Below are 27,442 nucleotides of genomic sequence, written 5' to 3'. Positions count from 1 at the left end.
AGGCAACGAAGTGGTAAGTGGGAGATGTGTGGTGCAAGAGGAGGCTGAGTCACTGCACAGCCAGGTTCTGTGGGAACCAGCAGCATTGCAAAGCATTAGGAATGTAAACAGAAATAGAGAACTTTCAATCAGAAAGCCGCCTTGCATAATGGTACGGTTGTGACATGGTGTGGCATAACCAGTGCAGAAATGCAATGTTTCAGCAAAGGGAGAGGGAGAAAAACCTTCAGAATTGTCAGCTTCTGAAGAGAAGGCTGGGATTTGTTTTTTTCAAGAGCTCTTTCCTTGTCGTTTTGCTTTATGAACAAAAAGTCATACTGCTGTTCTTGCTGGATGCGTCCTTTTAGTAAAGAAACTGAAGCAACAGCTTTTTGGACTTTAATAAACATTTAGTAAAACTTAGAGTTTTTTTTACACCCGTTTGCCACTGTTTTTTTTTTTTTAAACAAATGTCCAGAAGAACCCTGTTGCAGACTGGTGGTGGTCAGGTAGTCCAGCACCCTGCTCTGAGCAGGGCCAACTTTGGAGCTGGATGGGGTTGCTCGAGGGTCAGTAAGTTGGGAATAGCTCTGGGTGGCGGATCTACAACTTGAAAATCTTGCAGTGCTCAGCAACTGTTATTTAGATTTTTTTCCATTAGTTACATATCTTGGCTTTCACTACTAGAGCATAATTTCTCTATCATTCCCTTTCTCTGCTTCTTCATAGCATCTTCCAAGACAAGACAAGGGAGGCAAGACCTGTGTGTGCACATCGCCTGTTGCGTTTGCCTGATGGCTAAGGTTATGAAATAGGCAACAGAGAGAAGGCTGCTAGGAGGCTGGTGCAAAGCAAAGGCTCAGCGTAGGCGTTGCTGTTCAGATCCCCGTAAGCACTAGAGCCATATAGCTGGATGGCTTCTTACATAATTAAAATTGGACAGAGTGAGCGTGTCCTTCAGCACCCCCGTGTCTGTTCTTAAACAAAACATCCCAAACAAAGCACCCGGCTGTGAGCACGTGTGGCACCTAGGAAGAAAGCTGGTACAAAAGCTGTTACTGGACGCGTTTGCCTTTGTAGGGTTTACTGAAGGAAACGGAGCTGTTCCTTTTTCCATCTTCTACCCTTTGCTTTCCATCATGGATCAGACAGAGGAGCTAACACGGTGCAAAAGGTGGGAACACGCAGCTGGGGGCTGCAGCTCCCTCGTCGGGGGGGCAAGCTTAGATTTGCTTAGCCATAATAATGAGGCAGTCACACACCAGTGCCGGGGCCTGCTCCTCCCTGCCCTAATTAGTGTTTTTGAGCTGGTGGTGGCTTGGTGGTGAGGTTCCTTCCTCCAGCCCGCTTTTTTTTTTTACTTTGGCACATGTTGTTGACTTAGGAAGCGATAACGTTCGAGGTGCTTATCTGCGAGCAGCAGCCTTGCGAGAGGAATGCTAACGAGCGCGCCGCGGAGTGTTTGCTGAATGCTGGCAGAAATAAAGCAGAATTATTAACACTTGTATTGGAACAGCTTCTCCTGTTTTTAAGCTTTTCTACAAAGCTCTGGAGACGCGGTGGTTTCTTCCAACCCTCATTAAATTCAATAAAAAGTTTGTTGCAGATTTTGAGAAGGTTTTTGCTTGGACCCAAAACACACAAAAATAAGTCCACATCCTGCTACCCTAAAAATGTGCCTTGCCTTTTAAAAGCATGGACGTGTCCAGAAAAATTTCTCTGAAGAGACATTCATGAGTTGCGTAGTCCGCCTTCATAGCTATTTCTTTGTTTGTTTAATAAGCTTGCTGAGTATTCCCGTCAAAGGTGACTTTGTCCAGCCAAGCAGTGGAACTTGTTGCACGATCAGCCTGGTACCTCAAGCTGAAATGGTGTTGTCTTTGCTTCGTGTGCCATGTTTAATTATCAGGCCACAAAGCTTTTGGGACTGGAGTTTAGCTTGCTGGTTGTGAGCTACAGGAGACTTTTAAAAAATAAATAAATAAAAATCTTGACCTCTTTTGCAGGTAACCAAACGATGCTTTTAGAAACTATTGTATAAAATCAGAATTCATGATGGACAACCAGCTTTTCCACAGCTGTGGTCATCTGCAGCATATCCTCTTATTTTCTTTGCGAAGGCAGATTATGGCCCCATTTCTTTAATGGTAGATGAATACATGAGATTTCCCCAAAGTGCATGCTGAAATGCACGAAATGTTAGACACATCAAGCTAAAGGAACTCTAAGTTTGTCCTCCGTAACTATCCCTTCTTACTGCGTCAGTGCTAAAATTATGTATCCCTTTTTTGGGTACTGAAAGAACTTTTTATTCTTTTTCTGTCGCAAACCACAAACAACAACGCGATAAATGCAAAATAGAGATTTTGAAAACGGACCTTGATGTGAAAATTATCACAAGTTGTGGCACATCCCAGTACAAGGAAGCTCTTTCTAGCAGCAGGATTGTATGGGTTTGTAAGTTTGACTTTCTAGGCACACACACGTGCAGCATGGTATTGGGATAGCTTCCAAGTTATTGTGAAGAACAAGTTTTTGGGATGCAAGGGGAGTGGTATTCCATCATTATGGGTGCTCGCATGCTTTAGGGATGGTTGGTTTTAGTCTGGAACTTTAATTTTAGGGTTTGAGCATTTTGGTGGAGAACGTTGCATCCCGCCTGACTCACGCTGCTGAGCACTCATTGCGATGCTATGGAAGAGCCCTTTGAATGCCTGCTGAAGTGACTGCATAGGAATGAGGCAAATTAGATGTTTAATACTTTTTTTTTTTATACATATTTGGTATAAATACTTAAATTTATTTTTGCAAAGTAGCTGTTCACTTGGAAAGTGAAAAAAATGGGCCTTGTGAAGAATGACATTGTGAGCATTGCTGGTCACTGGGGCATTTTTGCAGCTTTGTCCAAAAGTACTGAGACAATAACCCCTGTTTGTGGGAGGAAATTAACTTTAGTGTAAAATGAAAAATCACTTTTAAAAATTGGTACAAAACCAGTTGCATATTCTACAACAGAACTTTTCCGTACTTTGTATTGCCAAGTAATTTGTTTTCTTGTGTCTGTTTCTTGTTGTTGTTTGTTTGTTTTTAATTTCCATGTGCAAAGGAATTTTGGAAAAGATTTGACTTACTTGGTGGCCACGATTTCTGAACCGTTCCCTTCCAGAAATCAGGCCTTAGCCAGAGAGCGTGTACCTGTCAGTATCCAAGTGCTGAATTCCCTCTTCAGTGGTTATGACTTGCATGCTAGTTAGTACTTTTTACTTTCCTCTTTAATTAGGACAGACCAGCATAGCAGCTGAGTTTCTTGTACAAGTATGTGTCTGGCTATTTAAAAAGGTGTTTTTTTTGTTTGTTTGTTTGTTTTTGTTTGTTTTTCAATTGAAGGTGCATGTTTTAAAGAACTGTCTTTTTATTTGCAGTTGCCAATGTGAAATATTGGAAGAGTATCGTCTGAAACTTTCTGGGACAAAGAGGACTGTTTTATTCTCTCTCATATTTTGGTAAGCTTATCATATTATTTTGATAAGAAAAGCCACCTGTTGAATGTGATTTCTACAGTTATTATTGATTATTACTGATTATTTTCTTAATGAAAGCATTTTCCAAGATGTTAGACAAAAATACATACATTTTACTGAGTTGGTATTTGCGACCTGTAATTAAGAAGGAAAAAAAAAAAAAAAGAACACCAAGATATCTGTACTTTCCATACAACTCTTCTAGTTCTCCTGAAAATCTTCAAACAATTCTTTGTCTGTCTTCTTCAGAATAATGTGTAAATGCCCATATTTTTAACTACTTTGCCAGTAAATGCCTTTGACAGCTATTCAGTTATTTCTACGTGCAGTGCCAGGAAAGAGGGGAAATCTTGCTGTTAGGGATTGAAACATGGGAAACTAAGCGTTTATCCTTATCTCAGAATAATTTCCTTCCTCCTGTGAAAAGGAAGAAGTGTTTTCACTTTGTAACAGAAGCATCTTTTGCTAAAGCCAGATCGCATTCTTGAATATTTCATGCTCAAATTTTCTAATGCTCCATTGTTGAAATCTTGGATTCCTATCTGAAACTAAGAAGGCAACTGTGACACAGCAAGTAAACAGCTATGTTTTGAGTCTGTGGGGCAACTCAATTTGATTATCACTAAACTAAATGGAATTCAGTAGCTGGAAGGGGATGGCATGGGAAGAAAGTTAAATGCATTGGTAGTTCATTTTTCTTCTTCCACCAATTTTTCTTTCCTTTGCTGTAATTTATAGGTCCAATTATATGTAAATATGTGAATTTAAGTCATCCTTTTTTATTTCCTCTTTTTTGTTTAAAATTGCTGGCAAACACATGGCTATTATGTCTTAATTATGTACATAATTTAAAACAGAAGGTACATCTTAAGTAAGAGGTAATTAAGATGTTCCCATTCTGGCTGAATAGTCGGAAGTTACAAGCTTTACTAAGCATTTATCCTTTCGAGAAGAATATAAGGATGAAGAATTAACACCACCAAACCTTTTTTTGGTGTAATATACGGCTGAATAATGCAGTTGAAAGGACAGCACTGAAGATCGATACCATAATACACTTTTTGGCTGCAGTCGTAGAAGTTATTTCTGACAACAAAAACAAGTCTCACTATGCTATTTATAAGCTATCTACTATTTGTATGTGATCCTATGTGTAAGTGCAAGCCTGAATTTGAGGCTGGTTTTTATGAATGTGTTCTCTTGGTCAGTTATAATCGAAGCTGTATTTGAACATTTTCATTTCTGGGAAGTGCTTTTAAGCGTCATGGAAGTGCTGCTCATTTGCCAGCTGCAGTTAAACAGAACTGGAATTCTGATTCCATTCTGCCACTGATCAACAAAAGATGGGATGGGTCAACATGAGATTGGCAGGAATGGGCTGAAGAAATCTAATCTCATATTAAGCTGACCTTGAAAGTAGTATGGTGTGTTAATTACGTGTAAAATTCAACAGAGTGGCTGCTTGGAGTTTACAATATGAAGAATGTCCTCACACTCACCTCGAGGGCAGGGCTCTCAAAACGAGGGTCAGAAATCCCCTTGCTCTAGGTGACACGCAATTGCAATCATCCTCCTTCTATTCACTTGGCTAACCTGGAAGAATTTGCTATGTGTATAGATAGAAATGGGTTAGAAAGCTTTGGTAATGGAAGGAAATGGAGATTGAAAGTGTGATTTCGGAATTCATTCACAGTGTCAATATGGGCTGCCACTGAAAATCACATGTGGTCCATGCCCCTGCTCCCAGGGGTATTCCTTGCCCTTGTGCTCAGCCCTGTGATCACAAGATCATGAACTACTGGGATCAGTATTTCTTGACATGATGGGAAATGAATTATTTCTTTGGGTATATTCATTTTCCATCAGATCACTGACCTTCATTCTAAAAAGGCAACGTTCCTTACTGGTTTTGTCAGCAATTTTTTTTTATAAATACTTCTGTGCTACAGCAGTTAGCTTGATGAAGCATCACACTAATACCTAGTAGCAACGCGAATGTGTAGTCATCTTAGAAACAGTTTTGTAAGTCCTAGTACCATTTATCTTGGCAATATCACTGTTTATATCTGATAATCCCAATTGAAGCTGAAACCAGCATATTTTTCTTCCACACGGCTTTCCCAAAATTCCCCTAAAAAGGTATGATTCTACTCATGCATGTAAAAAGCCACACTAGTATAGAAATTGTTTTGCAGCTGAGTGCAGTCATTAGAATAAGAAACTTGTTCTGTGGTAGTTTGAATAGTCTCTGCTGAATTTTGGGATAACAACTGTCTTAAAGAGTTTATTTATAAGCTAGTATCAACGTGTACGTGGTTGTACAGTAAACTCTTGAAATAAATGCATCTAATCAAACAGAAGTGTAAAGAACAGTGTTGTTTACATCACAATGCCTACTAAAACTCTTCATCAGTGCTACTAAGCATGCTTTAAATTTGTAATGAAGCTCATCTTTTTAATTAGGTATGTGTTTCTTTGCTAAGGTAGGTGGCTCTAGAAGGCTGCAGAAGCCAACAGCCTGCCTCTGGCAGCCTGCAGAAATGGTGATGGAGATGTTTAGAGAAACACCTCTGACGAGGACGTGCCCTGACTCCTCCTCATCCTTCTGGCTGGCTGTAGAACTGATGACTGAGTGTGGAAGCTTATCGTTATTGTGAGGCTGGAGAAGGAGATTTGTGTAAATCTTCATTTTTAAACCCATCTCCTCTTAAGTCATTGGTCTTCGTGATAGGATACATTGCAAAGTCAATCTAGTCTGCACCTGTTACTTTGCCAGCCATCCTTTTAAATTTGCTAGGACACGAGGCTCTTTTTTAACATCTTGCAGATCAAGGACAGTGGTGCATCCCACAATCTGAGAGACAGGAGCGAGAACCAAGGGCTAGAAGTTGAAACCAAGTGTGGTTGAGGGAGCGGCTGAACTCCTCCTTTCCTGGTATCTTCAAGTCAAGAGCAGATGTTTTTTTACAAGATAAGCTTAACTGAGTACAACATGCATAAAGTACTGCGTCATGCTGGAATCGAGCATGAGCTCGTGTTTTGAACACGAGGACTGCAATTTTATGGTCCATATGTAGTTGTAAAAAGTTTCCATTTTTAAGCCCAAGACAAACAAACTTTTGCAGTTGACTGAATAATCTTTTAAAATTTATTATTAAATATAATCTCTAACTTTTTTTAATTCTTCTGATATTTTATTGTGGAGTGTGTCTGCTGTTGAAATTTCCTATAATAATACTGCTTTATTTGCCCTATACTACAGGGAATGCTTAAGGGATTTCACTGTTTATTAGCATGGTGTTTAAGGGACTCCCCTCAGGACCCACCCCGGGGTTTGTTTATTAGGACCCGGAGCCCTACAGTTTTAATGGGGTCATTTAAAATGCAGAGCTTAGGAGTTCCATTTTTTTCTGTCTAGCCTGAACAGGTTTGCTTTGTTTTGAGCTTATATTTAGGGTTTGTATTTACTGAAGTAGAAATAGTGGCTAAAGGAGTTGAGAATACAGGCTTAGCATCGTGCCATAGCCCTGTACCAGCTCAGAAACATCCCTCTGCATGCTGCTGGATTTTGGACCCGTGTGTCAGCCTTTTCAGGCCATTTCTTCCCTTTACTGGGGACATAAAGGCACTGGCTTTGTTGGCGTACTTCTATTTGACAGAGGTGTCAGACCACTTTCTTATTATTCTTTTTTCCACAGCAGGCTGGTTTCATTTCAGAAGCTGTGTACCTGCTGCTCCTTTGCTCTCGGAGAGCTGTGTGCAATGGGCAGTGCATCAGCGCTTCCTGCTGCGTGCTCGTGCTGTGTTCAGAGTGGTTTTCTGTCCACTGCAGCACCAAAAACTGCAAATATATTTAGCAGTGAGGTGACACACAAACTGAGAACTGACTAAACATGACTGTTAGGTTTAACTTTGTGTCTTCTGTGTAAGTGGTACTGAAATACCTATATTAATTCTTAAAAACGAAAAACAGAAAAACACCTATCTGCATTAAAATAAATAAAAGACACATCTCAAAATCAAATTGTAACTCCTGTTATTCATCAAGTTCCTAGCAGGGCCAATTACATAAACTTCAGGGCTGTATGCTCTTCAGTATTTTCAGGAAATTTGCAGGTGATAAAAGACAGGGGCATTGCTAGATAGGGGCTAGAGCAAGGCGCTAATACAATGTGGTCATAGCTCTTGGAAGGAAAGGTGCAAAAATTTAAGTAGATTGATACATCCATGGATGTAAAAAGTCATAAAACCAGGAATTCTACTGTTATGTGAATCTATATATGAATTCTAATTCATATGCTGTAGTTGAAACAAAAGTAAGTAAGGAGAGTCTGACAACCTGTGTTAGAGATCAGAATAAATGATCAGAACGATCCCTTGGCTTTTATAACCAATGCATTTGTGCATCACCATCTGCAAATGGCTTGGGAGAAATTTAGGATGATCTAGAAAGATAAACACATTTTAATTTAACTGATGCAAACAGAATGGTGTAACTGCTGCATTTAGACTGGTGCTGTACATTCAGAGATGTTTTTTTCTGTATGAATAGAAGGAGGCTGACGCGTTTTGAAATAATTTTGTCTTGCAGAAGAGTTAGTTGATAAATATTTCCTCTTTTCATAATTACTGTTTGCTTGAGGTTTCCTAATAGCTAAATTCTTATCTTTTAAAAGTTCATTTGTGTGTATTTGCCAAAAGGAAATGAATTCGTCTTCATCGCTATACTTTTCTGTTTTTTTTTTTTCAGATTTTAATAAGTGAAGAAGAGCCTCAAAATACTGCAAATAAAGACGAGGATTTCTCCTCCTGTCCAGGGCCTGTCATGGTAAGCAAAAGTCTTTTATAGAGACTCTTACAGAGCAGGATAGGCTAAAATCTAAAAAGCATTAGTGAATTAATGTTTGTGTATGAGTTGTTGAGCCTAAAGTGTAGTGTTAGACTAAGCTAGGCTAACGCTTTTTTTTTTTTTCTTAATGTTCATTCAAGACATTCTTTTTTTATGACTTCATTAACCAGGCTGCAGGAAGATCCATTTCTAATATATTTAGTTGAGTGCTTGTCTTTGTAAGTTTAGTAACTTCAGTAAGTTACTGATATCTGAATTCTCTAAACAGTCCATCCTGTTTGAACTTTTCATTAGTCATTGATAGCTTGCTATGTTGTGAAGAAGGCAGTAAGTGACAGTGCTGAAGTTAACTGTCAAGCTTTGTTTCTCAGGATGAGGAGACTCAGCACAGCCTTGAATGCATCCAGGCTAATCAGATTTTTCCCAGGAAGCAGCTTATCCGAGAGGATGAGAACCTTCAGGTAATCACCACAGTGCTTCTTGCCGGTTGAGATCACGATGTCACTTGTTGAGCTGGGTATTTTCTGGTCTCTCCTGCAGAATTTTAATTTGTGAGTCAGTACAGTTATTTGAGAAACAATTTCTATTCAAAGACTCGTGTACATTTGGACAGGACAGAGAGCTTGTGCAGTATGTTGCAGGAGTTTCCCCAGTGTCTGAAAAGTAGAACCATATACCCATGTTGTAATTTCAAGTGCTAATTCCTGAACTGAGAATCTACTAATAATTCCTGTCTACCAACACTAGGAAAGTTTTTACTACATAGTTTGGAACTCTTTATGTTTCAATAAAACAAATAAAAAACCTCCCACCTAACACTGTTATTCAAGTTCTACCATTACTCCTTGTTACAAAGAAGCCAGAAGTCATGTTACACAAAATTGATTTTTTTGTTGTTTTCTTTTGTTTTTCCAAAGTTTCTTTTGAAATTCCAGGTGATATAATCATGTAGACATCCTTATATCAACTGAAGAGGTAGTTTATTTAATTTTAATAGAAAATATTTTAAATTAATTTAAACTAAATCATTGCAAAACCAGTTCTGTTTCAAGTTGATCCCTTAGACATGTTTCACTCAGCTCAGCTAAATTGGGTTTAAATCTTGGTTTTAGTTAAACAGTTGCAGTTTTTAGGTGCAGCATAATAAGATTGCAATCATAATTTCTTTCCAACCTATAAAACAGCAGCATGTCATGCATTTTCTTGTTTGCAGCAAGAAATACAAGTCAAAATGTATGATTTGTCCAACTGACTTCCACTGTGTAGCAGTTAGGTATCCAGTCTAAGCTGGTTGTCTGAGCTTGCTTGGTGAAGGGACCAACAGTGTAGAAGGTTATGCATGATTCACTTTAGGATGAATTTAATAACACTGTGGAAATGCCACATTCCATGAAGTAAGGAGCAAGAGCATAAATCAGAAGGTCAGACTGCTTGCCAAAATATGAAGATGTTTTGCTCAATTTTTTTTATAAAAATTCACTGTTTTAACTAACCAAGCACATTCTACTCAGGCAAACTATGGGAAAAAGGGGAATTGTATAAAACAGGCTGCAGTTCCTTCTTAGCAATAATAGCTAGGTTTGAGTTCTCAGCAGCGTTTCGGTTTGTTCTTTTGTTATTGTGTACTTGAGTGGGTATTTATAGGAGGTATGTGGTTTTGATAAATGCTTTCTAAAAGATTTCTCTTGCTGTTCTGAAGGTCCCGTTCATTGAACTTCATGGTGAGAGTACAGAGTATGTAGGACGAGCAGAAGATGCCATCATTGCACTTTCTAATTACAGACTTCACATCAAATTCAAGGAGTCTGTTGTGAACGTAAGTGTTATTCATGCTACTACAGTAATACAGCTATTTTGAACCCAATCTAAATAAAATAATTAGGTGACAGTACAGTGATCCTGCCTTTTAAGGTTAGTGGTAATAGAAAATCTCTTTGTGATGCTCGTTGCATTTTTCACAGAAAACAGATGTGGTTTTAGACATCAAAAGGTGGCTCAGCACCTCTGAAAATGAGGCTCTGTAAGGATACTCCTCATCAACTTTATGGTCCTTCTGTAACTGGCTAAGTCTGCCAGATGTTCTCCTAAGCTCTGTATATGGTCAGTAGACAAGCCCAGGGTCTTCCAACGGGCTGTCTGCAGCATCCAAGCTAGGTTCATAGCTTGCTTAGAGAAGCTTCACCAAGAGGATCTGGAAGAGTTTAGCTACTGAAGCTTGATGCCTGGAGGTGAACAGTTTGGGTGCTATCATTAACGCAAGAGATCCGTGAATTTTACCTCCTTGTCAGATGCCTGTGCATTTCTTCATAGAGCTTTAGATCCATTCTTAAAAATTGTTACATATCTAGCTACTCAAGGTCATAGAAATGTTATATAAAAATAAATTAAATGGGCATTGTGAAGTCCCTTACAGTGGTATAATTGGCATATGCCAGTCTTACTAGTTACAGTACCAGCTGTGAACTATATAGAATTCATTAGGACATTATACATGGCACAGAAGTATTTCTGTAAATATTTATAATAAAACCAGCAAAACAAATCCAAACAGGCTAAGCATGTTTTTTCCCCCATGGTGATGGGTTTTTCACCAGTCTCCTTAGTTGAAGTCAAGTCCTTACCCTAGCTAGTTGTAGACAATTGCAAGGTGTCACTCATGAATCCTGAGCTGTGAAGTGTAAATGTAAAACACCGAAACTGATGCGTGTTGTTCTAAAGCGGACAAAAGCAAGGGCAACAAAGCATAAGAATTGTCAGGTGCTGTCACATATTTGACTGAGACACATGCAGCACAGCGGTCTGGAACATCAGTGAGATTTCCTGTGCACGTAGCTGTGTTAACTTTTGACACCACATCAGTCTTAAATTTAAATTGTTCTTTTATCGTTTTGTGCCAGAGCCAAATTATTAATTCTATAAAAACATTGTTTACTGATTGTTTAAAACTAAATCTTCACTGTTTTACGTTGTCTCTAATCGTATGGCTCTATTACCTACAGACTTTTGTGTGCCTTTCGTTGTTACCATTAATCACATAAAGTGCTCTTTTAGTTCATGAGTTGTCAACATAATGGGCTGAATAGGCGTATCTGCTGGCTAGTGAACATCTGTGTACAGCATAATATAAAAAGCACACGTAAAGTGCTAGAGTTCATGATGGTGTATTTTTTTCAGCAAACGTATTATTTCTGAACACGGCAGTTAATTTAAAACGATGGCAGGAAATTTCTGATGGCAATAATTTAATTGGACATTTAAGGGCTCTTATCTTCCACTGCTGACCATACAAAGGAGATGGTGTATGTGTATATGCAGAGGTAGCATAGCTTTACTTTCTGCCTCTTATTCCATTGTCAGTCCTGGGTTACGATTTGGGACTTGGAAGTTAATCTGTACGTGCACCTGGGGATGGGAGCCAAGGGTCAGCTAGGTGCTAGGATGTCTCAACTGTAGCCCAGCCAGATGCATCCCTCCGTATTGTCGCCAACAAAGGGAGGATTCATTATGAGGAGTGCATTTTATAGGGGGCCATATCTTTGTTATATGAACATAAACTCTAAGGCTGAATTTTGCCAATAGGCCTGCTTTAATAAAACTATTACTGTAATGTTTACTGTTAGCTTTACTTATTTTTTAATTCAGAGTCCAACTCTTGTATGAATTTGGCAAGTAGAAGTGACAGTGGAAAGGACTGAATATTTATAAACAAGGAGCCGAGACTTGAGAAACGAGCGTAATTCTAAAAATCAAGAGTTTGTCCTTGGGAATGCCAGGAAACGACTGAATTACTTTATTAGATAAGGCACTAATGAATGTGCTGCACTTACTGTTGTGTCTGTCCTTAGGAGTATTGGAGGATAATTTTTGAAGAATTGCCAATGTAATGTTTATGAACAGCCACAAAAATTAACGTCTTCTTAAAATATTATTTGTTTGAGTTCAGGAAAGACAGCACAAAATTTTGTCAATATTACCATGTTAGTGTTGCTTCACTGACTTCGATGTGCAGTGTTCTGACCTTGTAAGGCCTGAGTAAGAACTCCGTCTGATGTCTCTGAGGTTGTTAGTCCTGCTTTGTTTGTCATCATTAGTGAGAAAGATTCAATTAGGTAGTGTGGCAGGTAGAGTAGAATATAGATTGTTCTTCTCTAATCATATATGACCATCACTAATTACTTACTGTGAACTCTCTGGTACTAGAATTCAAGGCAGACAAGATTTGGAATACTTGTAAAGATAAAAAGGTATTTGTAGTAATTAGGAACCATATCTCAATTGCTAGAGTTTGGAATAATAATCAGCTTGGTTATTGTTGATCAATTTTTATTGGTGATTTTCTAAATGAAATCTTCACTGAGTACTGTTTGATCACATTCATCTAAATTCTTTTCTATTATTATATCGTTAGACCTATTCAGAAAACACCTGGCTACTTTTGAGAAGGCCTTTTAAAAAATGTAAATGCGTTTACTAATTGTAGGGATTTGATTTTTCCTTAATTTTCAGTGACTTTTCTAGAAATCAATACTCTAAGGCCGGATTTAGTACCAACCTTCCCACCTCAGCAGAGAGAGGTATTCGTGTATGTGAAAGAAGATTGTTAGCAAGCATCTGTATTACAGTAAAAACACTTGTGAGAAGTGTTTGTTCCCAGTGGCTGGGTGTGCAGCTGTTCTGGGCAGGCACGTCCTCTTGCAGGAGGTGGAATATTCCTGTGCAGTAGCTGTAGGAATGGACCTCCAGGGAAAGCAGAATGCACGCCAACTACTTGTACTTTAATAAGGACAACTGCATGAAAGAAATGGGATCCAGTTAAAAATGGATTCCTAGTCTTTGTTTTTGTACCTCACTGTTCTCTTTTTGTTTGCAATTCAATAGACTGGCTGTCCAAACGATGCTTGTGAAACCTCAGTAAGTAGCACAATGTTGCTAGATCACTTGCTGCACCTGTGCTTGAAAATAAATACATTTAAATGTTGATAATGCTCACCTTGCAACACTGCAGAAAAGGGTTGTATGTGTAAGTCCTTTCCATGGATAATTTCCTAGATCTGAGTAGTAACATGGACATGGAGTTTTAAATGCAAAAACAAAAGATCCCTTAGACCATGCACAAATTGGAGGGATTATGGCATTCGAAAGTGTTGCCTTGTATTTATCTATGGGATTATAATGCAGACTCAACAGTGATATCTCAGTGCACATAACGAGTTTGGTTCCCAGGCTGCTCTCTGTTGATTGGCTTTCCTTAAGAAAATTTCAAACTTTGCAGCTGATATTTCTGTCTAATCATTTTTCTCTGGGTAAGCTAATTGCATTTATGGGGGAATTAAAATGTTAGTGTATTCTATGAAACCCTGGGTTTGGATGTAGCCTCTTTCAAATAGCAGATTTTGGACACAGGAAGAAAAAAAAAAAAAGTCATACCAGCAAGATGAGGAAGATTTTCAGTCTTTAGGATCTAATGAGTTTTAGCATGAGCTTTCCCTTGGTCTTTAGTAGAAAAATGGTTTGTCTGGTTTCTTCCCAGCTTTATATTACAGTTGTGGGTCATCTGTGCTGAGCAATAGCTTAGTGTTGTCCCCAGGTCCTGGTTGTCTGACCGTTCACATTGCATGTGTGTTGGTCCTGAAAGCAGAGAAAGGGACTAAATAATTACTTGAAAGGCAAAACCCGAATGCAACCTAGGTGTAATTAAAAGCAAACTGTGCTTTAGGTACTCCTTGTAGGCTGTAGGAATCAGATTGCACCTGGAAGGATTTGACTCCCTCCATCGACAGGAGTGCTTTAAGCCCTTCTGAGCTGACCTTGCTGCTTCAATACGTCCATATTCCATCTTACACCACGCTTCAGGATGTCCAGCACGTAGCCTTGGCCCTGTGCTGTTGAAGTAACCAGTACGTAGCAGAACCCTAACATTATTTCTGGCTCCAAACTGGAAAAACAACAAGGAAATACTAATTCCAGCTCATGAGCCTTGGGTGCCACCTGGTACCCAGTAGTCTGAGGCCATCTGGTGTGCAGGGTAGAGAGCAAATCAGATCCTTCAAGAGTAAATGTGCTACGAAACAGCTTGAGCGTGGTCCACGGTGTGCTTCTTGGCACCGTGGTTGAGGACTGAGCCATGCAATGGGTCCTTTTAGCAGGTTTAAGCATAACCTTTCATTTTGTAACTACAGAGGTATATTTCTCTGAACCTATCTTGTACTGCAGCGAGGTGACAGCTCCAGCAATTAAAAAATAAAAGAAAAAATGATTCCAAAAAGGTAAAAAATGGAGTCATAAAATGTTGCTGTTTAAAACAATATGTACATATATATATATTTTAAGAAGAGACAGTCAAGAGGCGTAGTGCAAGAGCGTAATGTTCTGCTGTGATGTGGTTGGCCTTTGATAACAGTGCATGTTTATTCTTATAAAAGCCAAAATGATTGCTTCTCCACTGCTTTATTCAGATAGGCGCTATTAAATGGGGAAGCCTGCAAATAGAATTGATGGCTCTTTCAGGAGCAAACGAACGGCACTGGGCGTCTGCCTCGCGGTGTGATTCAGCCTGAAAAACAGAACAATGAAACCGGGAGGTTATTAGTGGGAAAAATGGGAGGACGGAGGCAGATAATTTTACAGAGTTTTATGGGGTAGTAAGAGTAATGGACAGGAAGGAGATTGAAAATTGAAGAGGATCAGAGGATAGGTTTTTATGACCGGAAAAGAAAATTTACAAGACTGATGCGAAGGTTGCCCTAAAGAAAGAAACAGCAAATTTTAAGGAAATAGATGGGGAGCCGTGTGCAGACTGTAAAGGGAAAAAAGAATGGCTGCTGAGCGGAGGGCAGATTGGAAGAGAGCAAAACAAAGAATGACTTTGAAAGAAGGAAATTAAAAATAATGCATTAGTAGAAGAATAGTCAGAATGGCATTAGGGTGCAGACAGGGGAAGAGGAGCTGGAACTAGACTGCAAGGCGAAGAACTGCTTAAATTAAGTGTGTGTTGGAAATAATGCAGTAACAGAGGGCTTGGAGAAAAAGAATATTAACAGGTGAAGGAGCATTTGACTTAAAAAGGATGCCCTCTAGAGCCTCAACTAATAAAATAGCGGGAATGGATCTTACTTTCTGCGTTGGTGCAATGTGAGTTTGGTAGCTTTAAATAATTTATCGGTGTTCATGGGGCTGTCCAGCTGGGAAGGGAGAAAGGAGGGTTCTCTAGTGTTAGGTCTGGTCCAGTCCCTTAAATTATTAGACAAAACTATCACAATCATTTTATCTGCCTCGCAGCCTAGAATCAAGTAGGAGAAATAGTGGAAGGAATTACTGGTTAAAATAAAAAGGCTGTAGCAACAGCAGTGCATCTGATCTGCTTGTCTGTAATGCATTTAAATAGTGGCTTAAATCAGCGGCTAAGCCCATCAGCATCTTCAGGGTACCTCTTCTCACCACTCACTCGTTCTGCTAGAGCTGGCTGGCTCTGCAGTCAGTTTTAGCATCCAAGAGGATGCCTGCTCGTGTAGCTGGCCATGTCATTGATAGCAGACTGTTGGCAATCTCAGAACAGTAACAGGGCTGAAAACATGGACCAGAATTCAAGCTCCAGCTTTACCTGAATACCCTAACTTCTGGGCTGTCAGGTTAGACTCCATCTCGTCTAGTGTCCTTGTGCCTGAATTTTATGTGCTTTACTGGCCTGGTTGCAACAGAAGGACCAGAGGAAAACTTCCTCTGGTGGCTGGGGGCTGAGCAGAGGGTAAGGATTAAGCTCGGGTATTGAGACAATACCTGCCCGTGGTATTCTGGGGATTGTAAGCTCTGTGCAGTTACCTGGGCTTTTGCATTCTTAGGATGACTCTTGACTTTTGGGTGAGCTTGGATAGTCAAGGTGCCGCCACGAACTGTGTGCCTGCCTCCAGGAGACAGAATGATGACCATTCCCTTGGGCCCAGCATTTACTATTAGTTCTTTAGGCATCTTCCTGCTCAGGATGAGTTTTCTTGTGGTTCTCATTTCTGAGGCATCACTTTCCCCCATCTGCTGTTTTTAATTCCATTTCCTTTGATCATTCCACTCAAATCGGGCACTTCTTAAGCATCGTGATGCCTGAGAAGCAGCAGTCTTGGCTCCACACCCCAGATCCTTGATTGAAGGTAATCTTCAAGGACTTGTGCCCAGAGTCATATGGAAAGGCACTGGCAGAGCAGGGTCTTAGAGCCATCTTGTAAGCCCCAAGCCTGAACGTAAACTGCCGGATTGTACCCCACTGATGACAAGATAAGAGAATTTGAAAGTTTTATCTGATAGCCTTTGTTGTACTGAGGGATCCCAGTGGCAGAGGTTTTCTTGCTTTGTGTAATGTTCAATATAATCTTTAATAAACATTTCAAACAATTTTACGCTGTTTATTGTAAATATTAGCTAAATTGTATAACTGTGTTTAGAATTTAGGCAGTTATTTCTGAGGTAGTCGAATACTAACTCTTACTCATTTCAGACCACAATGTACATTTGCCAGTGTCGGGTAAAGGTCTAAAATATTAATGAAACTAATATTTTCATTGTGTGGTCTCTTGCTTCCCATCTTTAAAGGTACTTGCATGTGCTTACATGTTTTGCCTGATCAAGCTTCTGCCAGTTACATATGCCATAAAACATTAGAAGTGCATATAACTACACCTTTAAAACTGAATGATTCAGCTTTATTACTCTATTTATTTATTACTCTAATGCTTTGATCACAAGAGTTAATCTACACAGGGCAAATGATTTTCCCCAAAGAAGGAATGTGGAATATGTCCACATAACAAGCATCTAGACTGCAGCAGTCTGTTAAGGGGGAATCTTACATAGAGTTTTGCTTTCAACACCAATAGCTAAAATTACATTTCCTGAACCTCTAAATTTGGACCAACAAAAGAGAAAGATGCTTCCAGGAGAGAGGAGCTTGTGGGTTTCTGCTGCTTTTTCTACCATTGCGTATGTTACCAGTGCTGCAGCCCTCTCCCTGATTTAATCTGTAATCTCAGGTGTTTTCATGGGATCCCTTAAGGTTCTTGGGCTATACAGTAGTGGAGCTAGAAACTGTACTGATCTGTGGTACCATACTCCAGAGCTTTTGAAGTAGCTATACTTAGTTTTTGTTGCTTTTCTCTCTCTTTTCTGTTTCCACATAGTCCTTGTGAGATATGCCAAGAAATTACAATGTTAATGCCATTTGGAATTAAATCATATAATCTTTTTAATTGCAGGTTCCATTGCAGCTTATAGAAAGCGTTGAGTGCCGTGACATATTTCAGCTTCATTTGACTTGCAAAGACTGCAAGGTTATAAGGTATGAATAGGCCAAATGCTGAATGGGCTGTGACTTTGCCTTCCATGTGCTGTGTACAGCTAAGACATTCTAGGGAGATGTGTGTGGGTTTTTTTTCATCTTTTGTGCACTTTCTTTCCCCCCAAAATATTTTCTTCTGTCTTTGTGTATAATAGCTGGCCATTTTTGTAAAGAGGATGGGATTAAGATGGCATGCATTTTATTTGGAAGTTAATCTTAGTCTCACTGTTTTTTTCCCTGATTTACAGCGAATGCAGTACTGGTTATAAGACACAGAACTAGATAAAACAGCTGAAACACATACTTCTTAGAAAAAAAGTGTTAAGATTTGGGGTTGAGGTTGGGGTTTAAGGTATGGGCTTGTGTAGTTCTACCTGAAACCTTCAGACAGGATAGCATCAGCCATCTCAGGTTTTTAGCTGTTGTCAGAGTGCAGAGACTATCCTTAAGATACAAGTAGCCTGTTGAAAAAGAAAGTCTGGGAATAAGGTAAAGCCAGGTCTGCAACCCACCTCGGTAGACAGCAAAGTAGCTGTCATGTGTCATGTTAATATGCTTCTGTCCTTCAGCATTCTTCAGTGTCTGCCCCTGGGTTCTCTGAACTTCACTATTTCCTACTTTTCTGCTGGATAAATTAATTTTGATCTATAAACTTTAATTAACAAGAAAGGAACACTTCTTTTTGATTAAATATTTGCTGGCAGTACCTTTCGTATAATGAAATGCGCCCCAGTCACATCTGAGCACTCAGAATGTTTAACAGGCCAGCTGCTTCCTGAAATGCTGGATTTTGATGAGGTCTGATTTTACTTTAGAAGTAATGTTTAGTTTAATTTGAATTAAATATTTAACTTCCTCTTAACTTATAGCTCTTGACATTTAAAAAATTCACTCTTCCTATCTACATTAATTTGTTAATCCTCTTCAATTGTACAATGAATACAAATTATTTGTATTTATGTCCTCCTTTATGAATTTCTGATCAAAATTGCAGTTCTGAGAATCAGGACTTGATGAAAATGACCACTGGAAATAATGAGGTGTGGGCTCAAGATCCCAAAATCGGAACACGTGCATGTTATGTTTCCTGAACAAAGCAGTTTGTGTTTTGAATAATTGGGCTCAAATGAAGATAGTGTTGAAAATGACTAATACCAACTTTAAAACAATTTAGAAAGAAAATGGGATACTTAGGGTGAGATGCATCTTGTCTAACTGCAGACAGTTAATAGACAATTAACCAGTCTGAGCTAGTAGTGGAGGCTCACTTTATAGTCAGTGATGAGAAATAAAAGCTTCAGGGCTGCACTTCCTCGCAGCTATTTTAGATGTGTTTCATAAGATAGCAGGAGCTGCACATGTCGTCTTCCTTCCACTGCCTGACTTTTAGATATTTACAGGTAGGGATAATAAATCCTGCCCTTAGAGAATACAGATGCTGTCATTAATGATGAATGTAGTTGAAACCAGACTGAGCTGAATGCAAATATTTGGTGAATATTTTATAACTATAAACTCTTGAAGAAATCTGTCAGGGAAAAGTAAAAATAAATCACTGCACTAATTTCCACCCTTTATTCCAAAGGGGCCAGAAATCCTCTTTGAAAAGACAAGCCAATGCCATTTTAATATATGGCTTTGAAGATTATTTTCTCCTGTGCAGGGGATGTTCTTGCTCGTTGTTGTTAGTATGTAATGTTAGGAAAAGCTTGGATTCAAAAACATTTTTTCTGCTTACCATCAAGGCCAGGAAAGAGAATTTTGACATCTATGGTAGGGGAGTAAGGTAAGATTTCACATACTGGCGTTTGTCCCCATTGTTCTCAAATTAAGTATATCATTCAGATGGATCTTTTGTCTAGATTTTGATGAAAAATGCATTCTTGCTTGCAGGAATGTGATAGATTATAATGTATGCGGTGGTTTTATGAGTTAGTTTCCATCTGGGACCACCCTTCAGCAAGACGACATAATGCAGTTCTGGTTTGTGTGAAAGCTGCACACTGAGCTCAGGGATGCTCGCCATGATTTTAAACTAGCCATACCCATAAACATCTTCCTCGTCCATGACTAGTAAGGCATGCTGGTGGTTTATTTGCAGTCACAGAATATTGCTTTCATGCTTGCAGTTTAACTTGAATCCTTAGTTATTTATTTCTGTACTAATACCCTAAGGTTTCATTTTTACTATCCACTAGAATGTACACAGAAGTAGAACTAAATTATCAATGAGATGGTTCTTCTCATTTTTAGCTTTCACAAGGGTTTTCGCAGTCAGCCAGACCTTATAATGTGGGCACCTATTCCTGACAATTAATAAATAAATGTTTATTTCTGTGGCAGGTGTCAGTTTTCTACTTTTGAGCAGTGTCAAGATTGGCTGAAGCGTCTGAACAATGCCATCCGCCCTCCTTCGAAGATAGAAGACCTTTTCTCATTTGCCTATCATGCTTGGTGCATGGAGGTGTATGCTAGTGAAAAGGAACAACATGGAGACTTGTGTCGGCCAGGTACGTGGAAGCACTTTGAGGATCATCACACGTGATTTGAATAGGAACTGCCTGCTTGTTGCTGACATCCACAACTTTCAAAAAAAATTATGAACAATTCAGTTTTTCTGTTTAAATTGTACCAGGAAAATTCTCATATGGACTTCTTTTACATCAGTTCTTGCACTTCTTCCTTGGTTATATAGTATACCTTCACTTTCAGCAGGATGTTTAATGTCTCACATGTCTGACTCTGCACAGTCTGAATTTTGTCCTGTCTGAACAAATGGGAGATTAGCTCCCACCACAGCTACTTTGGGATCAAAAAGCTATGCAAAACACTCCCTGAATGGCCTGGGGAAATTAATGTGGTGGATCTAATTTAGTCAGTCACGTGTAATACTAATAACATTTTGTTCACCAGGGCAGCAACTTTCATTCTAAACATTTTGTATGGATTGTGCCCATGTTTTTGTAGTCATTGCCTACGACAGTGGTCTTCAGCGTGGATGTTCAGCAGTAGGAGGTGCAGGAGAAAGACGTCTCTGAACTGTTTCTGAGGTTCACAACTGCAAGACAGGGACCTATTTTTACTGAAATATCATCCACACTGGAAAGTTTGAGAAGTCCACAAGTAAATAAAAACTTAAAATTGCTATGCTGGTGGTTATAGCATTTGTCTGTATCCGAGGAAATCTGTGTTCTGGGCCCTCTCCAGTCCGAGGCCCTCTGCATCCATAATCCACGTATCTGAGAAAAATGGCCTAATTATAGGAGGTTCGTTAACAGAGGAATGACGGTGTGGTTCTACCCCTGTTACTGAAGCTGGAGTGTGGTTTAGCAAAGACTGTAATTTCCTTGAAGCCTGAGGAAGAGCAGTCAACAGGTAGCACACAAGTGGGAGGAGGTGTTGCTTGGTTCTGCTTCCTCTTCCTGCACTTTACACACATTGTTAGCAGTTGCTGAGAAAGAAAAATCCTCAGAGCAGAATTTTGAATTCATATCTTTCCCCTCCCAAGTAAACTTGTTAACTGGAAGGCAGCAGGAGTGTAGATGGTTTACTAAGTCTCCTTGTGGGCCTTCAGGCAGAATTCAGCCTGCGTTACATGAAGCAGCATTTACTTTGTGATTAACTTTTATCAAATAAATTATAGTTAAAATGAATCTATGGGAATGTAATTAATCCAAGACATTGGATTTATTTATTGTACATCAAAGCAGCCCAGTGTTTGATAGATACGGACACAAATACTAGTTGCTTCCAAATCTAAATATCAACTTCTGTGAAAAAAATTGTAAAGTGTTAACCATGTCTGCAATGGCAGATTAGCACTGTGGCTCACATGACCAGTGTTTATTATCACAAGCCCACAACACGTATAGCTTGCTTTTTCTCCAATTTTAAGAATTGGTTGGGCGTGCCTAAGAAATTAAAGGTTATTCACCTTGGCTCAGAGGCCTCTTAAATAAAATATCTGCATTTGGGGAAGACCAGACAAAATGTTAAGGCTAGGGTTTCGCTTTTCAGAGAGAATCTGTGATTTCTTGATGTACAGAGTAGCTGAAAATTAGAGGGAGGAAGGGAGAAATCAAATGTATTTCATTTTCATGTAGTTTCATGTGTTTCTCTAAAACCCATCAGCAGTGTGCATCAGCTGGTTGGGGATAGTTCTAGTATTCTCATCTGCTATCCAGAATATTTCGTCAGTATGTATTACAAGTTTTAGTGACTTCTAAACAGCAGTGGACAATGAATGAAGCCCATCCTCAGTGCTGCAAGGACACGTTGCTCGTCCCACAGAACGTTTAAGGACAGTAATGAAAGTTGTTGCGAAGAGGAGCACGGCAGAGGCCTCCTGGCCAGAATGCTGTGTCCCAGTTCTCACTTCTGCACTTGAGAAATCAAAGGCCTGTCCTCACAGAGGGCTGCCAAACAGCTGCTGCAAAGCAAGGACTCAAGTAGCTCCTACGCTTCAGGATGATAAATTCTAGGTTGCTAAAATATAATACATTCAAGCTCATGCAGGGAGTAAGAGTTCACGTGAGAGGTGGGGAAATGTTGGCAAGCTCCAGTCTGATTGACCTGGTGATAGGGAAGGGGAAGCAGAACTACAGCGCCTCTGTGTGACTGACACTCTGCAAAGTCACAGCCTGGGAGGCAGAACTGTCTCGTCTTTTTTTTTCTTTTTTTGAAACTGGTTTACCAGTGACACATTGTAAAGGAAGCGGTGATGGTCGGGCAGGTCCATCGTTGCACCACCATGAGCCTTGAAGAATGAATGCTGTCTCTTTGCATGGTGCCATTCTCCCGTTTTAACTTCAAAATAGCATAAGAAAAACAAACTTATTACACTTCCCTAAGGCAGATCTCACACACGTCTTGAATTGCAGAGAACCAGTTTCAGTGTATGATCTGACCTGTAGGAATAAAGAATGCTGGAGCTTCTCTTTCACAGTTAATTTCACGGTCCTGTAGTTAAGCCATTAACTCTTACTTTTAGTTTGCCACTTAGTTTAACCACGTACTCTTAGTTTACCTATTTCTCTATATTTATCTCTAATTGGTTGGTAATATCACATAAAAATGTTGGGCATGTACATTTACATCCTTAGAGATGCATGTCTCTGCATATCTCATGTATTTAAACACACTAAGGGTTTTCTGAAATATAACAGAAAGATATAATACTCAAAGCATTATTTTTGTCAATAGATTTTTTTCCCCCATTGATTGGTACTGTGCATCTCCAATTTAGAGATGGAAAACTGAGATGCAGACAAAATTGCAGGGCTTGTCTACAGTCATGTAGAAAGCCTGTGGCTGACATTGCATGCTAAATGCGGACTGCCCAAGTCCCAGACCATATTCTATATACTACCCCTTCACATATCAGTCAGACCAGAGCTTCACCTTCTTCTCAGTGGTAGAAAATTCTGAATTTCAGAAAAAATAAATATTTGCTAGCATTTTCCCACTAAGGCTGCTGATGGATCTAAATTGTTCTCATTTTTGCTGATACGCTTGGTTCTGGTTTGCAGTGTTGTTTGTTTTTGTTTTGTTTTGTTTTTTGGATATGAATATACAGAGGACAGTCATTTTGGGGAAAAATTGGAGAGCTGGTATGGGAGAGCCATCAATACAAGCTGTGGTACTCTTGCTTGATTTTCAGATAGGGTTATGAGACAGACTGGTTTTGAACTTTCCTTTCCTCTTTTCAGTTTTTAGTAAGTATGAGTACAGTGGTGTTTTTCTCTATTTTGAAAGGTAAGAATCTTATTTCACCTTTATTTTTTCTGTCTCCTTTTGATACCCAGGAGAACATGTAACTTCAAGGTTTAAAAATGAAGTGGAGAGGATGGGTTTTGATATGAACAATGCCTGGAGGATTTCCAACATCAATGAGAAGTACAAGTAAGTTATGTGGGCTGCTGGTTCACAGCCAAATACCTTCTCAAAACACCAATTTTGTTATAGTGGATTACTGGAACTTTTTTCCAAGTTCTGCAGTTCATAATAAGGGACAACTAGAATTATGAGGGTGTTTTTTTTGTTGTTGTTGTTTTGCTATTCTATAGCATAGATGTGCTTTTAAATTATTATTTAGTGTTTTGTTAGCTGTTACAACTTCATAGGCTTAGAAATACCAGATTTTGATGTGCTTGCTGTAAGACTCCTTAGAGAATAAACATTCCAATGCAAGAAAGGGAAGCCTTAAGAAGTTGGCAAAGAGTAGAGTTGCATTGAAATTTTAAAAAGATTTTACAACACGTCTTGTTCTCTAGCTTAAGACAAAGGCTTGTGGGGGAAAAAAATGTTGGTTTGGATGAGTCAAGTTCATAGACCCTGAAAATAAGAGTAAAACACTTCTTCTGATCCTGAGAGCATGGATAAATATCCCCTCAGTCTACTGGGAGAAAGGCGTTCCTCCATTCATGGTTGGTAGGACAGTGTACTGCCTGACCCCGATGCAGTTCAGTGCAAAAGCAGCAGTAACACTTCATAATGAAACATGTTTCATTGCATTGTCTTTGGAGGATAATGACTTGCAGTTGGTGACACTACAAGAAGAATATTTGTCTTGTCTCTAAAAATGGAGGGAAGTAAAAAGAGCTATTCCTTACATATTTAATACTGGAGAAGAAAAAAGAAAACTTCAGTGTCATATAGAAGCAGAATGATACAAACACACTCCTTTCGTTCTAGTGGCCAGCACTTGAGAAAATATTATTTTTTCAGCATGATTGATAGATTTTTGTGAACAGTCTTAGAGATGTGCTCAAGTCTGTCCTCATGCAGTGATCTCTTTTTAAGTGCTCCTACTTCTTGCAACTTCGTTGTTAGAATATAGTTTCTTTTTTTTTTTTTTTTAGTAAGATAGAACAGGTATTAATATATTCTTTGAAGTTTTTAAGAATTTTCTCCAAGTAGTGTATTTATTTTTGAATGAACTGTAAAAAGTATTGTGGTCTACTGGCCGGAATGATGATCTAGTTAGAACTGGCAACACACAAAGTTAATTCTTGTTATTCTTGTTTCCCATTTCTTTTACTTGGGTTTTGCTAGAAGACCTTTTTCTTTTCTTTCTTTCTTTCTTTCTTTTTTTTTTTTTTTGAGTTCTGTTAGGATTTATAACCTTGACATTATGGCCTATTCTTAACATTTCCCCCAGACCAATTGGTGAGACAAAGAAAACTATTTTTGTACAGTCTCAGAACTGTGACATTCAATCCAGATGTGAGGTTGTGTTTATCTGTACAATAGGGTGATTCTGTACATTTTGTTGCATCTTTGCCCTGGGTATGAACTAGTTTATTATTCAGCAATATATTGCAGTCACTGCTGACTGCTTGCCCAGTTCTCTTTGGCAGTCGTGACTTTCTTGCTTGAATTGTGGAGTAGGAGATGGATCTAGTAGAATAAAGTTCCAGTTAACCAGTCAAACATAAGCCAGTGCACTCAGATTCCTGCCTTCAGGGAGGGTTGATCAGCTAATGTAATTATTCATGCATTATACAAGTTCCTTGTCTTGAGTCCAGTAGCCCAGGTGGCTCTTCTATGTTTTGTGCCCCAGAAATTGTGAGTGATTTATTCTTTAGCATGGAGAGATGTGGAATATTTTTTCTGTGGTCCAGTTTATTTCAGCTGGTGGAGTTAAAAATTATCTATATGCAAGTTTCCCAAGAAAACACAAAACATGAATTTTCTGATCCTGAAATGCACTTACATACCTTGCTGTTCATAGTGCTTTTTATATATGCTAAGGAGAAACTTAATGACATACAATCAAACAGGAGCTATAACAAAATAGCTTGCTGAGATGAACAGCTGTCAGATTGCTAATGCTGCTTTTTTTTTTTTTGTTTGTGTTGTCTAGAAGGTGTGTAACTGCTCTGTATCTCCTGCATTCAACCTTTTGCACCACTTCTCTCACAGGCTCTGTGGCAGTTACCCACAGGAAATCATAGTTCCTGCCTGGATCACGGATAAAGAGCTGGAGAGTGTGGCAAGCTTTCGGTCCTGGAAGCGCATCCCTGCTGTTGTGTACAGGTGAGCAGGTGGAACAGCCTTCACCAGTCTGTGCCTGAGGTGTTACAGCAAATAAAAGCTGAAATAACGTGGAACTGGGGATCTTGACTTGTCATGAAAGGTGTTGAGGCTCCTGTGGGCCACAGATGTCCACTCACCAAGCCTGACAGACTTCACCAAAAGTGTTAAAGATACTTTATTTAAAGATATTTTATTTTAAAGATATTTTAACACTTTTTTAAAAAGATGTTTTATCTTTAACACTTTGAGAACAGGACCGTGGAACAAAATACAAAGCACCCTAATGGTTCAGGTAGCAAACAAGGATGACAAGGAGCCTTCATATGAGAAAAAGTTCAGGCTTGTGTTTAACTGACAGCACAGTGTGACGTGTTAGGCTTGGTGGTTTGGGGCCTTTGTCTCTACATTTGCTACTTGTGTACGTACATTGCTTTATACCTATTGAAATCTCCCAGAATGTGTGATATAGCAGCATGTACTGACACTTGTCAAGCCATGTGTGAAGTAAGACAGAGGGACTACACAGTCAGTCAGTGAATAACGGTTTGTATCTTCTCATTCCAAATATGTGTTGTGGGAGCACTCAGCTTTGCATGTCCTGCAAGTCATTCTTAGGGCAGCACCTGAGTTAAGATTATTATATTTTTTTTTTTTTAAATATGAAAATGAAAAAGTATAAGGTGAAGAAATGAACAGAAGTGAAAAAATGGTAAGTAGCATTTGTGGCTAGGTCCTCTGGCCGTTTTTCTCTACTTCTCACCCAGCCATTTGAAGAAGCACACAACAGAGAAGCACAAACAAACCAGTGCTCAGATGGTGCAGTATAAGCAAGGACAAATCCTAAAATGATTTAAGAGAGATCTAAAACTCAATTTACAAGAGGTGTTAGCTTCATCTGCATATTGTAAATAGTTTTAATCAGGCAGTCTTTTCCTTAGAGTGAGTCCAGCTCTTCATAAGAAAATTGCTTTTCTGAGATACTATTTTTTGGCAGCTTCTTTAGTAAGAAATGTATTTCAGAATTGTTTCTCAAATGTTCAGGGACCTGTCTTTAATACCTTGGCCACTTTTCTGGTGTGCTTATCCTCCCATAAGCATTTAAAATCACTTTAAAAATCAGATGACAAAGGGATTAAAAAGATAATGAATACTGATAATTCCATTAAGTCTGCCCAGTCATCCATTTGTTCTAAAGAGAGAGAGAGAGCAGGAGCTGTTCTCTGAGTAACAAGCTAAATTTGGAGATCAGTAAAGTTGACAAATTCACATGACCCAGGTCAGAGGAGCAAGTATACAAGAGTAGGCTATAAAGCATGGTTTACCTAGGATGATAAGAGTTAGTGCTCCATGCATGGAGAAGAAATCAGCTTGTGGCAGCATTGTCTTTGAATCATCCTTCTTTTTCTTCTTTTTCTCCCGAATAATAAAGCAGTTAGCATTGTCTCTAAATGTTCAGGAATTACCCCCATCCTCTGTTTGGCTCTGTGAAGGGAAAAATGCTTTCCAGCATATGCTAAATTTTTTAGACTTAAGGTAGTTATTATTTTGGTAATACATATATGAGTATGTGTGTCTGTGTGTGTGTGTGTATATATATATAAACGTATATAGGAGAATGGCATAATTTATATATGGTTTTGTATCCAGCTTTGAACACTGCATTTCAGGCTGCTTTCGTGCCTTTGATGCAGTAGTCACATAATTGGGCAGAGTTAACACAGTTAACATGAGGAA

The 27,442-nt window shown here is 39.0% G+C and overlaps 1 protein-coding gene across 12 annotated transcripts in view; it reads left to right on the top strand.

Moving 5' to 3' along the window:
* MTMR3 (myotubularin related protein 3) overlaps window positions 1–27,442 on the top strand; it is a 79,222-nt gene that overhangs the window by 26,448 nt on the left and 25,332 nt on the right. For 7 of the 12 annotated variants that reach the window (XM_082774284.1, XM_082774283.1, XM_082774291.1 and 4 more), the window contains 9 exons: window positions 3,402–3,482; window positions 8,251–8,328; window positions 8,721–8,810; window positions 10,049–10,165; window positions 13,228–13,260; window positions 17,589–17,671; window positions 20,015–20,181; window positions 23,476–23,572; window positions 25,595–25,708. In XM_082774284.1, the coding sequence (XP_082630410.1) occupies window positions 8,326–8,328; window positions 8,721–8,810; window positions 10,049–10,165; window positions 13,228–13,260; window positions 17,589–17,671; window positions 20,015–20,181; window positions 23,476–23,572; window positions 25,595–25,708 (704 nt within the window). In that variant the 5' untranslated portion in view covers window positions 3,402–3,482; window positions 8,251–8,325. Of the gene's footprint in view, window positions 1–3,085; window positions 3,295–3,401; window positions 3,483–8,250; window positions 8,329–8,720; window positions 8,811–10,048; window positions 10,166–13,227; window positions 13,261–17,588; window positions 17,672–20,014; window positions 20,182–23,475; window positions 23,573–25,594; window positions 25,709–27,442 lie in introns of all 12 variants that reach the window. The other 5 variants (XM_082774285.1, XM_082774292.1, XM_082774293.1 and 2 more) reach the window with 2 other exon arrangements.

This window comes from Aythya marila, assembly GCF_965140915.1.
Source record: "Aythya marila genome assembly, chromosome: 17".
In the NCBI taxonomy this organism is placed as follows: Eukaryota; Metazoa; Chordata; class Aves; order Anseriformes; family Anatidae; genus Aythya; species Aythya marila.
Note: the sequence above shows the minus strand (reverse complement) of the source record. Positions and strands in the feature narration are given on the sequence as shown.